The sequence below is a fragment of the Triticum aestivum genome, chromosome 6D, assembly GCF_018294505.1.
Source record: "Triticum aestivum cultivar Chinese Spring chromosome 6D, IWGSC CS RefSeq v2.1, whole genome shotgun sequence".
In the NCBI taxonomy this organism is placed as follows: Eukaryota; Viridiplantae; Streptophyta; class Magnoliopsida; order Poales; family Poaceae; genus Triticum; species Triticum aestivum.
The window spans coordinates 31,682,805-31,699,360 of NC_057811.1; the positions used below are offsets into that span (position 1 = coordinate 31,682,805).

At 44.2% G+C, this 16,556-nt stretch overlaps 1 protein-coding gene across 1 annotated transcript; it reads left to right on the forward strand.

Annotated features, from left to right (window-relative positions):
- Positions 1 to 1,839: 1,839 nt before the first annotated feature.
- Positions 1,840 to 16,168, forward strand: LOC123142378 (probable proteasome inhibitor). The gene is made up of 10 exons (XM_044561318.1): positions 1,840 to 2,002; positions 12,654 to 12,840; positions 13,815 to 13,982; positions 14,291 to 14,344; positions 14,436 to 14,489; positions 15,231 to 15,308; positions 15,396 to 15,424; positions 15,503 to 15,560; positions 15,640 to 15,717; positions 16,087 to 16,168. The coding sequence occupies exons 1-10, from the start codon at positions 1,840 to 1,842 to the stop codon at positions 16,166 to 16,168; spliced, it is 951 nt and encodes a 316-aa protein (XP_044417253.1).
- The last annotated feature ends 388 nt before the right edge of the window (positions 16,169 to 16,556 follow it).

Sequence of the window (16,556 nt, forward strand, 5' to 3'; positions counted from 1 at the left end):
TTGATGCCCTTTGAGACTTTTGAACATTCTTGTCTGAAGAAGATCCTTCAACCTAGCATTTTCATCGGACACAGATCCATTTTCCTCGACCGAGCGGTTAGCATTCACAAAGGATTCAACATTATTACATTCAAGGAACTTTAAGCAAGGTGGTATGAATACCTCAATTTTCTCCTTGAGTTGTTGGGTCAGAAGAGAATTTTTCCTGATTAAATCATCATGAGCCTCTCTCAACGAATCGAGTTCCTATTTCCTTTTTAGCTAGTCATAAGTCAATCTTTCGTGGTCGGCTGAGAGAAAATCATGACGGTTAATCAGTTCTTCCATTTGAGGAGTGAGAGAGCAGTGCTCTTCAGTCAGAGACTGGTTTTTCTCCGCCTCTTCAACCAACAACCCTTTGGATTTCCTGAGGTTTTTCTCAATTTTCTCGAGAGATTTTTCTTGCTTCTTAGCAATTTTGATCAGCTTAGCATGATCATCCTCATTAGATGAAAATTGATCACTGGTGTAAACCTTGTGATGTTTGGAGGATACCTTTTCCTTAGATGCTTTGGCCATGAAGCAGAATGTAGGAGTTTCGTTGTCACTCGAGTAGCTCTTGAAGAAGTTCGTGGTTGGAGTAGTGTTGCACGCTATGCCAGCCATTCCAAAGTCCGAATCGTCATTAGACTCGGCTACTTCTTTGGAGTCAGATGATTCGTCGTCAGATGATTCGTCCTCGTCAGAATCCATCTCCGGCGGGCATGGGCTGTCGGGCGGCGGCAGCACGTCTGCTGAAGACGGCGGCAGCGGCAAGCATGCGGGATGTGCCGGCGGCAGGACCTCCGGCGGGCGTGGGCTGTCGGGCGGTCGCGACATTGCCCCCTCCTCCTAATCACTTAGTGTGACAAAAAAAAAGAACTTGGTAGCGACAGATTTTTCTAGTATTGCCTTCTTGGTGTTTTCTTCCCTTGGGCGCCGATTTGCTTCACAGAATGTGGCCGCCGGCATCTCCTGGTCTACATCGACGACTTCCCAGCTGCTGTTTCTACAAGCTCCTCGGTACAAAAATGTTTGCTCAGTCAAGGTGGCATCAAGCTATGCTCACGGCACCCCGCTGGTGGCTGCAGGAGGAAGAAGACTTCGGCTCCCCCAGTAATAATTGAAATATAATTTTATTTTCTGTACGGGTGAGTTTGTGAAGACACGTGTTACTTAATATATCTGCCTTAGGCCTTCTCGCAAAAGAAACTAAAAAAAAACTTAGTGCCATAGGAACTAACGTGCAAGCATTCAAGGTGACGATGGACGCGCTGTGAACTGAAACTCAAGACTTCGCTTTGACTGAAACTGCAGCGACGACTTCCTTTCGCAAAGTCACTAATCTGCGTTCGGGCAAGCCATACACAGATGGGACAGATCTCAGTTACTAGCAGTACTTGTTAGCCTTTTTCATTCCCCCCGACGCAGCCTCTCCTCTGCTCCCTCGTCCCCTTCCTTTTCTAGGGCGCCGCCACTCCACCGCCGCACCGTCCCACGCCGCGCCGTTGCTCCGCCGTGTATCCCCAGGACTCCCTCCCATCACTGCCGCAGTCTCAAGCCCTTCCCCGACGTCTGACCCGGCATCACTGCCTCCGCTGCCCGCGCCCGCACGCCGGACCCGCCCTCTCTCCCCGGTGCTCACCTCCAGATCCACGCCTGGTAATATGGAATTTGTAATTTGGACGCTGCCTGTTGCTGCCCATGTAGCCTGACGTTGACAGCAGTTCGTCAATAAACAGGTACTTCTCCAGAACGCCGCGAGACCACCGCCTCCATGACCGAGTGCAGTGACCGCCGACCGACGCCCACAGCGTCAGGATGGTGACCGCCGAGGCCGCGATGGCGGTCGTGAGGGCCGCGCGCCCCGTTTTCATTTCCGCCCACGACGGCATCGCGTTTGCTGCAAACGCCGCGTTCCTCGCCGACGGATACTCCATCTGCGCCGCCGGTCCTGCTGCGCTCATGGATCGCCTGCCCGCAGGTGCGTTTCTTCTTACGCCCTTAGCCCTAGGGGTTATGTTATGTACGTATATATGTGTTTTTTTGTGTGAGCGTACTGTAGTCTGCTAGTTAGGATTTGACAGACCCCGAGTTGCATATGCAATGATGATTTTCGGGTTGAGTTCCCGAGTGGATAGATGTAGATCGATGGTTCGGTTATATTTAGGTGTAAATGGTGCAATGTCAGTAGCAGCTTCTTCTATTTCAGGCGTGGTTGATTTGGGAAATGTGTCCCTGAGTCAAACAGTTTAAAGGCTTAATTGTCAACTTAATTCAGTGAATCAGTCCCTTCCCTAGATTTATCATCTATGGTTTGATCTTCTCTGGTAGTTAGTACGCCCTCCGTCAAAAAAAAAAGTTGTAATCAAAGACACTTAATTTTGGATGGAGGGAGTAATATAGTATGCCATTTTAGAATTTTGAATCCTTTTCGAGCTAGAGTTTATGTTTATATGTTCTGATCTAAAATTAGCAGTTCAATTCATGCAGTGAAGAGTGAAATTCCTATTTTGGAATTGATAATTTAAATTTGCCCGTGTGACTGAACTTAATAGTGTACTGTATATATGTTACTATGCTAAATTTCGTAAGTTCTGTATTGAACCTCTGGCTTCAGACTTGGATCACTACGGAACTACATAAGTACTACTACTTGATCGTTGCAATGTTATGTTCTATATATACTAACATCTCTATTACTATAGTTAATTCACCGGTTTTGAATTTATCACCTCACCTTCTGTTTTCCCGCCTAAAGATATAGCATGTCAATCATAGTATTAAATAGCGCGTTATCTTGGTGCTATAGCGTTTGCAGGGGCCTCGCGCCAAAATGCATCACATACAATTTGGCATCATATAGCGTGCTATAACGTCAATTTAGTGCCAAACATAGAATCACATATCCTGCTATTTAAAGCTAGGATCTCAATATCCACCATTGAATTTACAACCTTTGTTTAACTCTACCCTACATAAATCACAATAGCCACCGAATCGTATGGCAAAAGTCCGCTGGATTAATTCACTCAGCCTTCCTGACATTCATGCCGCACATTACTTGCCAAGTGAAGAAATAAAAACAAATGGCATCACGAGCCTTGCCAACATCAAGAAACAGCCAGCAAATTCTAGTCACCTCATCATGTTGGAGTCTTTTTAATTATTGGACGGTTTGCATGCTGCCTTGCTCTGTGCTCGCTAAACATGGCAGAATTTTTTCAACATAGTAGATCAGTATGTTGTAGTGCTTGGCCCGCGTAACTTACCAAAAGCTAATATCAAGTACTTTGAACCTTAAACGAACTTGGTTACACAAAATAATCCTAATACGTGCATGTAACTGAAGAACTCAATTTGAACTACAGATTGTGCATCAATTAAAACATAAACCTTCAAAAAAAACATTTCCTGATGCTTGCACATGATTGCCATTGTATTCACAAATTCAACCACTTCCTTCTGTTAGAAATTATTAATTGAAACAATGATGAAGCGATTGGTTTTAAGTTTATATACTCCCTCCAGTCCCTTATACAAGGCCACAAACTAATATTACAGATACCAAGATAAAATTTAATGACTGTTTTGCAAATATATTTTTCTTCTCGTTAACCGGGATCATTAATATGCCATAAGCATGCAACGAATGAATGGGAAGAAAGTACCTGAGTGTCATTATGACTACATGCATGTAAGTATTAAAAAGTTACTAGTACGAGGAAAACATCATTAATTTTTGCCTTAGTACTGTTGGTGGCCTTGTATTGATGCAAAATGTATTTTTGATAGTGGCCGTATAAGGGAATGGAGGGAGTACCAAGGGACATTTCAATGTTGAAGTCTTCTTTGATTGGATTGAAATACCTTTGAAGGAATTTTTGCAGGCACTTTTGTTACATATTTATTTCCATTTGATTTTTGGCAAGGATTTTTTTTCCTAACAACTGGCAGGAACGCCACCTTTCTATTGAACAATAGTTTAAAGCTCTTACAAATTGTGTTTTTTGTATTGTATGTGTATTCACTCTCTCAAACTGTTGCAAAATAACTTCATTTGCAAATTCATGTTCTTCGTATTCTCATGAAATTAACAAAGGCATGGTCACTTTATTATATAATTTCTACTTTTGTCTTTGTGCATTCAAGAATCCATCATTCCAAAAACTATGTTTTTTTTACATAAGGGAGAAGGTTTATATTACTCATGTGTTTATGTGCTTGCGTACTTTAGCTTCCAATTGAATCAATACTTATTTGCAAGGATCTACTACTAACATAAACCTAATTACTGAAAAGTAGATAAAGGTAAATAATAATAATCTTCTCTGCTTTATTGACATGGGTCAGCCACTCGGCCCCTTTATATCGTAGACAAGACATGACCAAGAAGCCGATTGATCTATTCAAATGCATGACCAAGAAGCCGATAAATCTATTCAAACTCTACAATATCTAAATTAACTAGACCCTTTCCTAACAAAGTTTCTTAATCAACTAGCACTCTAATTAAGGGACAAAACTCCACATATGATGAGTTAGCCCACATAACATATCTCCCTTCCTCGAAAAACAGCATATCTGCAAGTTGTAGGTTGTCAATTACCCATAGGGGCCTTGGGTGCTATCAGTTGTGGAGCTATCTTTGTCGTAGTCATCAGCCTCGATGAAGAAGAATCGCATCCACCGGTGATCCCGAACATAGATCTGTCGCAGTTGAGGCAAAGGCCTTGACTAAGACATTCTGCAAACTCAACTGGAGTCAGGCGCCGAACCTGTTGTGGTGGGATTGGTTCTGTAGTGTTCAACGGAAGAACATGTGCTAGTAGTGGTGTTGGAGAAGAAGGTAATGTAACTGCATTGACCGCAGGAAGATCGGAGGGGTACAAGGCCCCGTGGAACCAAAAGGCTGGTGTGGTGATGTTGTTGGAGGGAAATGCTGCTGCTCATAGGCCTTGTTAAAGGATATGGCAGTGTGGAGGTCGGATGGCCGTTGAAGCTGAACGTCAATACGAAGACCATGTACCAAAACCGTTGTTGGGGTGATGTTAATGGATCATTGTTGTGGCACTTGACCACTAGTAACCTGCTGGTGTAGTCTGCAAGAACGTTAGATGTGCCAACTCGCTCAAGGGATTTGCACGAAGTGATGGCCCAACTAAGCGTGGTAGGCCTCCTTGAACTGCTCCCATGTTGGCATGCCAAAGTCTAGCTCAAGCTGTAAGTAGCACAACTGAACCTCATTGGTGAGATGACAGGCTATAGTCCAAACCTTGTCAGCGTCATTATGTGCGCTACCCATGAAAAAACTAATTGCACATATTGAGCCAACAAAGGGGATCGACTGAGCCATCATATGTTGGGAAGTCGAGCTTGTGGAAGCGGGGCAATGGCAGAACATGATCCTGAGTCGAGGTGATGGTCAGTGGCAGTGGCCGGAGTAATTTTTAGGTGTGGCAGAATTTGTGAAGGAGAAACACATATAAATACAACTATATATGTAAGAGCGAGATCACTAGAATACAAGAGATATACTACTTCTGCAAAAAATACGACTACAATCTAAACATAAGTACTAGCACTCAAAATATCTCACTAGATATTTTAGTGAGTTGCTGTCGCCGGTCAACGGCACACATGCAGCGGGTCGCCGCCTCGCCGATTGACGGCCGTTGGTCGCCACCTCTTGCTGGGCCCTACCGCTGCTGTCACGCATGATCATGTTTTCAGTATGAGTACAAGAGTAATTTTAGTCGCTAGTTCGGCCGTATCTTTAATACTATGGTAGACTCGCGTACGTGCATTGACAAGGCCCAACAAAAGGTAGCTTTAGACGTAAATATTGACTAGTGCAATATGTACGTATATGTACAGCAAGCATAAGCGTTTAGCTATTGACCGCGTCAAATATAACCAATTAGTTGCCTTCACCACTGGTGATGGTTAGGCAAGGTCAGAAGGGAAGTGATGGGCGGGGTGGTTCCGTAGATGGGTTTGGAGGGGGGCACTGCCATAACGGCATATGAAATAGCTTGGCAGGTGGAGGCGTGAACGTGGCTGTGATTTGTATAGTTGCTGCTTCTCGTAAATCTTCGGGTAGGCGGGTGGAAAATCGGGGTGGGATTTAGGGTGGAGTTTGAGCTATGAGGTCGGGGTGCAAAGTAGCTAGCCCTGATTGGTGTTAAGGGGCAGCTGCGGCGAGTAATGAGATGGCTCCAGATGGTGAAAGGGGGTGTTGGATTTCTGGCATTGATCGACTCTCTCTCCCTCTCTGAATTTCTTTCTCTGAAGAACACAACACACACACGAGGTGGAAGGGAACAGAGAAGGAACGCAGCCACACAGAGAGAGGTTTTTGCGACGCGTAAAGAGTGCGTCTTTTCTGTTCTTCTTTTTATTCAGTCGCTAACAGAAAAACTGAAAGCTCGCCACGATCCTACAATTGCGCGTGCCATCCCACGAGCCTGAATCGTGCCGAGTCTAAAGCTAACTAACTTGAGCTAAAAAAAAGGCCGCAGCGAGAACGCAGCTCGCTTCTGGCTGATTCAGTTGACATTCAGAACAACACATCCAACTGAACTTATTTAACTACTGAGGGAAACAACCAGCAACTGAAACTGCAGATACGTCAAGGTTAATACTGACATTCACCTCCTTAAGCTTGATGTATCTGCTGTTCTACACACACACACCAATCCTGTCCCTTAGTTCCTGAAATTTAATCCTCCCCAAGGGCTTTGTCAAGATATCGGCGAGCTGATCACCCGTGCGTACATGCTCCACCAGTGTGCTTCCATTCTCAACGCATTCACGAATATAGTGGTACTTGATGTCAATGTGCTTGCTTCTCTCGTGATGCACTGGATTTTTGCTCAATGCAATGGCTGACTGATTGTCCACCTTCAGAACCACTTGATCACCCTCAAGCCCTGTCAGACTAGTGAGCATTCTGCTCAACCACACACCCTGACAGGCAGCTACTGCAGCTGTAACATACTCAGCTTCGCATGATGATTGCGATACTACCTTCTGCTTCTTCGAGAGCCAAGTTAATGGGCTTGATCCAAGATAAAAGATGATTCCAGTAGTGCTCTTTCTGTCATCAACATCACCCCCCAAGTCACTGTCACTGTAGCCACACAGCAACATGGAAGTTTCTTCTTCTCTTTTATAGAAACAACCAAAGTTTAGTGTTCCCTTCACGTACCGCAGAATTTGTTTCACTGCCGCTAGGTGATCAGTCGCAGGCTTCTCCATGTACCTGCTTACAATTCCCACGGCATATGTAATATCTTGACGGGTATGGGTCAAATACCTCAAACTTCCTACAATGCTGCGGTACAGAGTGGGATCAACAGGTTTGCAAGTGCTGAACTTGCTCAAATGTAGCTGAGCTTCCATTGGAGTTTGAACAGCATAACAGTTGCTCATCCCACACTTCTCCAGAATCTTTGCTGCATAGCTTGATTGGCTCAGAAATGTCCCATTTGACTGTTGTTTAACTTCTATACCAAGGTAGTAGCTTAATAGTCCCAAATCACTCATACTGAAAAGGTTCTTCATTTGCTCTTTGAATTCACCAATTTTAGTTGGGCTTGGTCCTGAGATGATCAGATCATCTACATACACCCCTACAACAAGCTTCGACCGCCTGTACACAGCATGCTCAAATGGACATTGCTCAAATCCTAAGTCAACCAGAGTGTTGTGCAATTTCTCATTCCACGCCCTGGGTGCCTGTTTCAAACCATATAGAGCCTTATGCAACTTCAGAACCTTATGTGCTTGTCCCTCGAGTACAAACCTAGGGGGTTGAATGACATACACTTCCTCTTTTAATTTGCCATTCAGAAAAGCTGATTTCACATCCATGTGGTGTACTTCCCATCTCTATTGTGTTGCAATGGCAATGAGCAATCGAATTGTTTCCAACCGGGCTACAGGAGCAAACACCTCCTCAAAATCAACTCCCTCACGCTGCACATAGCCTTTAGCTACCAATCTTGCTTTGTGTTTCACAATTCTGCCATCAGGTTCTTTCTTTAGTTTGTAGACCCACTTCAACCCAATTGCCTTGTGTCTAGTTGGCAAATCAACAAGTTCCCATGTGTTGTTGTCCTCGATTGACTTAAGCTATGTTTGCATAGCATTTTTCCATGCTGCCTCCTTGCTCGCATCTTCAACAGATGTTGGCTCTTCGATGCCGAGCAAACACGAGTCTGTCAGAGTAGCCACCGGTGCTTCTTCGATGACTTCTTCCAGGAGGCGGTACCTGCGTGGTCCCTCAGTGGTCGTTGGCGTCGAGGCACCAGTAGGAGGTGACACAAACCGAGGTCCAGAAGATGCTTCATCTCTGGCAGGGGTGACAAAATCCTCTGGTCTAAAACCTGCAGCTATTTCTTCAGATGTGAGTCTGTTCTCCTTCAGACTTTCTGTTGTCGGATGATGAACAGTATGCTTTGGCTGGGCAACAGTATGTGCATCATCGAGGTGTACATTGTACTGCACTGACAAAGTCTCCGACCTCCCCACAATATCGCCGGGGGTCCATTCCCAGCATCTATCCTCTTCGAACACAACATCTCGAGATACACACAGTTTCTTCGTGCATGGATCAAATAATCTGTATGCTTTACTGTTTGGCTCATAACCAATAAACACCATCTCTGAACTCCGGTCAACAAGTTTTGGAAGATGCCACCCGACCTTCTTTACATGACCAATGCATCCAAACGTGCGCAGGTGATCTACTCTCGGCTTCACCTTGTACAGGGCTTCATATGGGGTCATGCCACAGACACTTTTTGTTGGTGCTCGATTCAGCAAGTACACTGCAGTAGCTATTGCTTCACCCCAAAACTGACCAGGTAACCCTTTGCTCTTCAGCAAGCTTCTTGCCATTCACACCTGAGTCTGGTTCCTCCTCTCAACAACACCGTTCTGTTGAGGAGAATACGGTGCAGTCATGTAATGCTTGATTCCGAGTCCTTCATAGAACTGAGCAAAGTTCTTGGAAGTGAATTCCCCTCCACGATCTGTCCGCAGGGCCATGACTTTCAGATTCAGCTCAACCTCTACTGCTGCTCTTATCTTCTTAACTGCCTCAAGTGCTTCATCTTTGCTTTTGATCAGCACAACCCACATGTACCTTGTGTGGTCATCAACAAGTAGCAGAAAATAATTCTTCCCCGCAAAGGTTGCAGGGGAGATAGGACCACAAAAGTCCCCGTGGAGCAATTACAGTGCCTTGTCAGCTCGATAGGAAGCTTCAGCGGGAAAAGGATCTCGCCTCTGCTTTGCGACTAGACAACTCTCACAGAGACGATCTACTTGATCGATCATTGGCAGACCCATCACCATGTTCTCTCTGGACAATAACCGCAATGCATGGAAGCTTATGTGCCCAAAACATGCATGCCATAGCCAGGGTGTTTCTAATGCTCTCGACAGCAGACACACCGGTTCAGACTGCTCAATATTCAGAATGTACAGTTTGTTTGGTGCTCTTCTTACTTTTGCTAGCACCTTGCGCTCCTTGTGGAGGACTGTCATCAGTCCTTCATCCACTGAATACTTGCAACCAAACTCATCGAGTTGCCCAAGACTAATAATGTTGCTCTTTAATCTTGGGATGTAGTACACCTCTGTTAGGAGATGGTGCTCACCATTATGAGCTAGGAACAGGACTGACCCACGCCCTTCAATGCCAACGACTGAACCATCCCCAAAACGTACTGAACCTATGATCTTTCGGTCCAATTCAGCAAACTTTTCAACACAACCGGTCATATGGTTACTAGCTCCAGTATCCAAGAACCAAGACTTGTTTGCAGTTCCTGAAAGCTTAGGTCTGACCTTTTCTTCATTCAACATGAGCCTTTTTTCTGTCAGTCCAGCATCAGGAACCAACTCACAATCTTCAACCATAAGGAGAGCCGGATCTTCATCACTCTGTTTCTGTGTCAGGTTAGCTCGCTCCCGCTTTGGCTCACGACAGTCCGAGGCAAAGTGCCCATTCACATCACAGTTAAAACATTTTACTTTCGAGATATCAAACTTACGATGCCTTTTCTGTTTGCCCTTTCCATTGTTCTGGCCGCGATCACCATGGCCTTTGTCCTGCCCGTCGCCTTGTCAGCCGCTCTGGCCGCCTCCTTTCTTCACACCAGAGCCGGAGGCCCCGGTGTTGTTGACGATCTTCTTCCCTTTCATAAGGGTTTCCAGCGCACGGGTCACGAGCATCAGCTGCTCGTTGTTGTCGCCATGGCTATGGCGGCGCCCCCGCTGGTTCTCCTCAAACGCCATGAGGCGCCCGACAACCTCCTGCACCGTCATCGTGGTGACGTCGCCCCACTACTCGATGGTGTTGACGATGTCGGCGAAGCGATCCGGCACGGCGCTGAACAGCCGCTCCACCACGGCCTCCTCCGCAAGGGTGACGCCGAGGGATCAGATCTCACTCACCAACGTGGTGAGTTTCCTGGCAAACTCCGGGATAGTTTCCCCGCCCGCCATGTCGAGGTGATCGAACTACCTCTTCAGTTGCCGCGCACGCGCCTTCTTCACGCGATCCTCCCCGATGCGCGCTGATCGGATCATCTCCCACGCCTCTTGCGCGGTGTCGCAGTCTGCAACCTGCAACATAACATGATCCGGGACAGACTAAGAGAGCGCCGCGAAGGCCCCCTCGTCCGCCGCTTGGTCGTACTCGCCGGAGCCGTCAATCACCGACCAGACACGGAGGGCCTTCATCAGAACTTTCATCTTGATGGCCCACAGAGAGTAATTCGTGTCCGTCAGCATAGGGTACTGTACGGGCACATTGGTGGCTCTTGACGGAGCAGCCAGCACCACGGCACCATCACCGTCGCTTGTGGTCGACCTCCCGGCCGCCGGCGACGTGTACTTTCCACCACCGCTGCCGCTGCTCTTCCCGTCGCTATTCTTAGGAAATGTATCCCCCATCGCCGCCGCCAGACCTCCTCCGATCACCACCGCCAAATGCCCAAGGTCCTAAACCTAAAGCTCTGTATACCAAATGTTGGATTTCTGGCAGTGATCGACTCTCTCTCCTTCTCTGAATTTTTTTCTCTGAAGAACACAACACACACACACGAGGTGGAAGGGAACAGAGAAGGAACGCAGCCACACAGAGAGAGGTTTTTGCGACGCGTAAAGAGTGCGTCTTTTCTGTTCCTCTTTTTATTCAGTCGCTAACAGAAAAACTGAAAGCTCGCCACGATCCTACAACTGCGCGTGCCATCCCACGAGCCTAAATCGTGCCGAGTCTAAAGCTAACTAACTTGAGCTAAAAAAACAAGGCCGCAGCAAGAACGCAGCTCGCTTGTGGCTGATTCAGTTGACATTCAGAACAACACATCCAACTGAACTTATTTAACTACTGAGGGAAACAACCAGCAACTGAAACTGCAGATACGTCAAGGTTAATACTGACAGGGGGATGGAGTCTAGTGGTACATGGATGTGTTGCATGGGTAGAGGTCGGGTTGTGGCGGCTATGGCGATTACCCCACCAGGTGCGCATCGTCAATGGGGAGAAGGGCTGGGACACAGAGGTGTAGTCTTGGGCGGCAGCCACGGCCGCTAAATCTGGTGGGTGGCAGGGCCGACTGTCGTTGCTTGAGCGCCGTCAAGCACTGCACTTGTCCCACAAGGAGCATCTGTTGCTTCCCTCTTTGGCATGTGAAGGCCTCCAATTGCTTCATGATGAGCTTCATCTGTTCCAAAGCCTCGATCTTGATTTCTTTGCCCGCCATCATAGATGGATCTGATACCAAATTGGGATGTTCTACTACATACGTAACCCACCTTAATTACTGAGAAGTACATAAAACTAAACGACAATATTCTTCTCAGCTTTATTTAGAGGGTTCAGCCCTTTTCTAAAGTATAGAAAAGACTTCATCAACAATCCAGTCTATTCGAATTCTAATACGGTCTCCAAACTGACTTGACTCTTTGCTAACAAATTTTCTTAATTAACTAGGACAGTAATTAAGGGATAAGACACCATGTTGATGGACTGACCCACATAACATTATCGACTTACCAATGAAACATGATTTTATTTGGTAAAAATAAGAAGTGGGGCAGTTTAGTTGGTTTTCAAGGAACCGGTGGGAAAACTTCAATAAAATTGTGGTGGTATGGGAAGAGCTTACGTAGTGAGGTGAGGGGAGTTGGACGAAAAGACAACATAAGGCAGACCTTACCCTTTTTTAGAAAGGATAAATTTGGAATTATTTTCAGGGTCAAACTTATCTTAATAGGCAGGAATTGAAATCTAAATTTCAAAACTTAGCTTTACGCTAAATAGTTGTTACCAATAGTGAGGGACGGAACATCCGGTCATTAAACGAATGGAACCCGTGGCTTTCTTTTCCTGCTTGCATTGTGGAACTAATGTACCTGTCATTCTAGCTGGAATATAATAAATTGTAATTATCTAATGGGAGTTTAAAGTCTGTCTAGTTGGCTTACTCGATGGGAATTAATTAAGTTATATTTTGTTGTGAGATGGAAGAGGAAAGTGACTCTGCAGAGTCCTGAATTGCATTGTACTTGCCAGCCTTTAATTATATGTTTATTGTTTTTATTTTGCTTGATTCTAGACGAGGTGGAGGTGGGATTTGAGGGTTGGAACAGTATGTACAACTGCTATGCCTTTTTGTACTCCAAGGAGGAGGAGGGCAGGAAGAAGTGCATCTTAATGGAATGTCTAGGGATTGCTGACTTCCTTGCTATTAATGCGCGGGATCTTGAGGCACAACACAAGAAACCCTGCAATGTCGACATAAAGTATGTTCCAGTCTTGTTATTATTTTTTATATCATTCTTAGATTCCATGTGCTTTTCGTATTATTGTTACTAGAACACATGTTACTTGCTTCACACGGAAATATGTTTTGTGATCTAAGACATGTACATTATGTGGTAATCTTCACTCCAAAAATATTTCAGTCGGTAGTGATGATCTTTTCACCTTCCCACTATTTTGTTACTAACAAGTGGGGCTATATTAGAAATTTGCTTTGCAACTATACATATTTCAGTTTGCATGTTGATGGTCGGTTTAGTCTATTACCATCATTGCCACCTCGGCTGAATAAAATATTTCGTGACATAATAACATGAATTGTAAGCCATGCTATTTGAACTCAAGACGTGTTTCTTTGGACATATGATGTATATAACCAATACTGCAGCTTGGCTACACATTCCCTGTTCTTTTTTATGGGTGGAGACATTTTATATATGTAAAGACTACTTCAATGGTTTTTTGTGCTTTGTTGTATGCACATTCTTTTTGTTAAGTCCCTTCACTTGTATTAAGAAGCATTATAGAAACGGTGTCTCTATAAGCGGAACAGTATAAATGGTGTAACTAGTAACGATGAGCTAGACTTATAGAGCCTGTTTATGAATTCTGCCAGCCTGTTAGTGTGCTTGCTCTATTCTACTATGTGATGAATTGGGTTGCTACAAATATCTTAGTATAGAAATGTATTTTGTTCGATTGAGTAGGATTTTCTGCACAAGATATGGATATGGATATCCAGTGTGATACAAGGGGCAATAAGTAATACTAAATCTATTTCTAATTTATTTCTTAAGCAAGACCCAGTGCAGCCAAGAGGACAGTTTTGTCGTGTTTAGTTTATCATTATGTAAAATATTTTGGGTACTTGCTCTGGTTGACTGGCCTTATGTTGAATAGTTTTGATATTCCAGTTTATAGTTTCGAGTTTTTGACCCTGGTTCCTTGTATATAGTGTGAAGGATTTCTTCTCTGAAGAACAGATCAGGAATTATAAAGATTTGCACAAGAATTTTACGGACTTCATTAATATCCTGAACTTAAGCTTATTGGCTGAATTGAATGGTAAGGATGCTGCTGCCGCCCAGAATCCTAATGTTGAGAGCAGTTCGTCAATAAACAGGTATTTCTATGCTCGGTTTTAAACTTGTGGCATATCCCATCTCCATCTTTGACACTAAAAATAAGACTAAGTTGCTGTTTATCTCATCGCAAACAAATAATCTAGTATATTGCCCTCTGTAATTACTTCCATGTTGCACTTTTACTTGGTACAAATGAATTAATATCATCATTTAGGGAATTTGGGCTTTTATGGTAATATTCTGATGATTTTCCTCCTTTGCCTAAAGTTTAACTTCCAAAGCTTTTCTGTTGTAGCCGACCCCGTTTTTTTAATAATTCTCTAACACGTGGCACTTCTCCTTGCAGTTCTGGAAATGTTATGTTCGAAAACCCAAGTACAAGGATAACTGTACCAGCCAGGTAAGCATACCACCATTTGTATTTCCCCTTCTTCTTTTGTGTGGCACTCCTTTTATTCACCTTTTTTGTACTTTGTTGGAACTTCTTCCAGTTCTGAATATGTTCTGTGGGAAAACCCGTTTACAAGGATGATTGAACCTGCCGGGTACGAATACAACCATTTGTATTTCCCTTTCTTCTTTTTTGTGGCACTTCTTTATACACCTTTTTTGTATTTTGTTGTCACTTCTACTTCCAGTTCTGAAAACGATCTGTGGGAAAAACCCAAGTACAAGGCACAACCATTTGTATATCCCAATCTTCTGTTGTGTGGCACTCCTTTATTCACCTTTTTGTACTTTGTGGTTATTTTATTGAGTCCTGTCCAATCTGATTAGAAATCTCTAAGGCTTAGCCACTAGTGAGTCCTTTCTAGCTTTCTTGTACTTCATTCATACCTACACCGCCTTCGATGACAAGCTGAATGTCTTGGAACATACCTTCGGTCCTGATATCAACTGGCCTTGTTCACTTTTCATGGGCATGCATTTCCTTACGTATATTCTATTGCCATCTAATTTTTTACGCATATATATAAGAACATCCTTTTGCTCTATACTTATACTCTGTCCTGTCCTTTTGCTACATCACGCATATGATTATTTATTTATTTATTTGAAATTAGGTACATGTGCCTGAATTGACACTTTATAGTACTCTGAATTTCTTAAGAATTTTCTTTACAAGTGCACAAACTAGTGTAGGGGCCGGTTCATATCAACTTAATTTCGGTTTTACCAAAATTTGCACTCACTAGCACTCTTTGTAGGATAAATAGGCTACCAGTGAATTGGTTATAGGATATTGATAACGGGGCTAATATTTCCATTTATGTATTGTGGTACAGGCTGATTTATCCTCCAGTAGCTCCAGTTGATCATGATGACACCTTCGCTGTTCCTGATGTTGGCTTCTACCCTCACAGGTCTATCTCCAACCATAATATACATGTAAAAGCATCGACAGATCAGTTCTTCCGCACATAATTAACCATGTGTCTTATTTTTTGCAGTGGTGGGACAGGTGGTACTATGCACGTAGGTAATATGTTAACTGAGTATCTGTGAAATCTCTTTACATTTGCTCCTCTGTACTGTCTAACATGGAACCTATTTGCAGGTCCAAATGATCCACGCTTCTTTCCTACAAATCCTTCTACTCCTTTTGGTGACCTTGGGTATGTTCATTTTTCCTTTACTAAATATTCCATTGCAGTATTTGTTCTCTCATAAACGGAATCAAATATTTCATAATAGGAGTGTTCCGCCCGGTAGACGCTATGATCCAATTGGCCCGCCCGGTGTTCCAGGATTAGAACCATCTCGCTTTGTGAGGTAAGTTAGCTTTTCTTAACATTTTCTATAGACCCACTTTATGCTTGGCAACCGGTAAGGCTCAAGATGGCCTGTTATTGTACCTGATACTACCGCTTTAGAAAGGTTTGTTGTCTCAAGTATGAAACAAACCGTTCTTATAGTTCATTTTTTCGCGCTGATTGCTAACTCACATCCAATGCAACATCTAGCACAATACAAATTTCTATATATTCTTGCGTCATGGAAGTCATTGAACACAGTTCACTAACATATAATTGAAACAACTATGCTTATTCCTAGTTGCATCCTCCTAGGGTTTAGGGGTGGTCACTGGCTGAAACTCTGATGAACAGCTGATGCCAACCTCCTGGTTTTCTGTTGACGCAGGCATTCGAGGCATTCAAGTCCTTCAGGTGGAAGCACTCACCCAGACCTTGAGTTCTTCCAGCAAGGCCCAGACTTCTTCTGAGACTCGGCTTCATGCCCACCTGCACCCTGTGTTGAATGACTCTGCTTTGTTTCTTCTGTGCTCGATCGCAAATTGTGTTTTAAAAATATTCTGCCTGTGCTTGAGAACCTGAATGTAAACTACAGTATGGTTGTATTCCCCTTCCAAACTATGCTTTGTCATACTCGACTGTACAATTGTATGTGGAGCTGTCTTCGTACCCCTATGTGGTTCTTATCTTATAGCTAAACTATTGCTGCAATGTCAGTCTCGTCACCGCCTAGTAGCCTCAAAATTTGCTCCTAGTTTCTCCATATGCAGTGTCACCGCAAAGATTTCTACATTGTCTTGTTGCCACTTGCCCTCGCTCTCGTAGCGTCATTGTTGGTGGCGCACCAAGACTCCTGCT

Excerpts from the sequence above, each read along its gene's own strand:
- LOC123142378 (XM_044561318.1), top strand. The coding sequence starts at position 1,840 with ATGGTGACCGCCGAGGCCGCGATGGCGGTCGTGAGGGCCGCGCGCCCC. Across the intron at positions 13,983-14,290 it reads AGCAGTTCGTCAATAAACAG|TTCTGGAAATGTTATGTTCG; the intron begins GTATTTCTATGC and ends TTCTCCTTGCAG. Across the intron at positions 15,425-15,502 it reads AGGTGGTACTATGCACGTAG|GTCCAAATGATCCACGCTTC; the intron begins GTAATATGTTAA and ends ACCTATTTGCAG.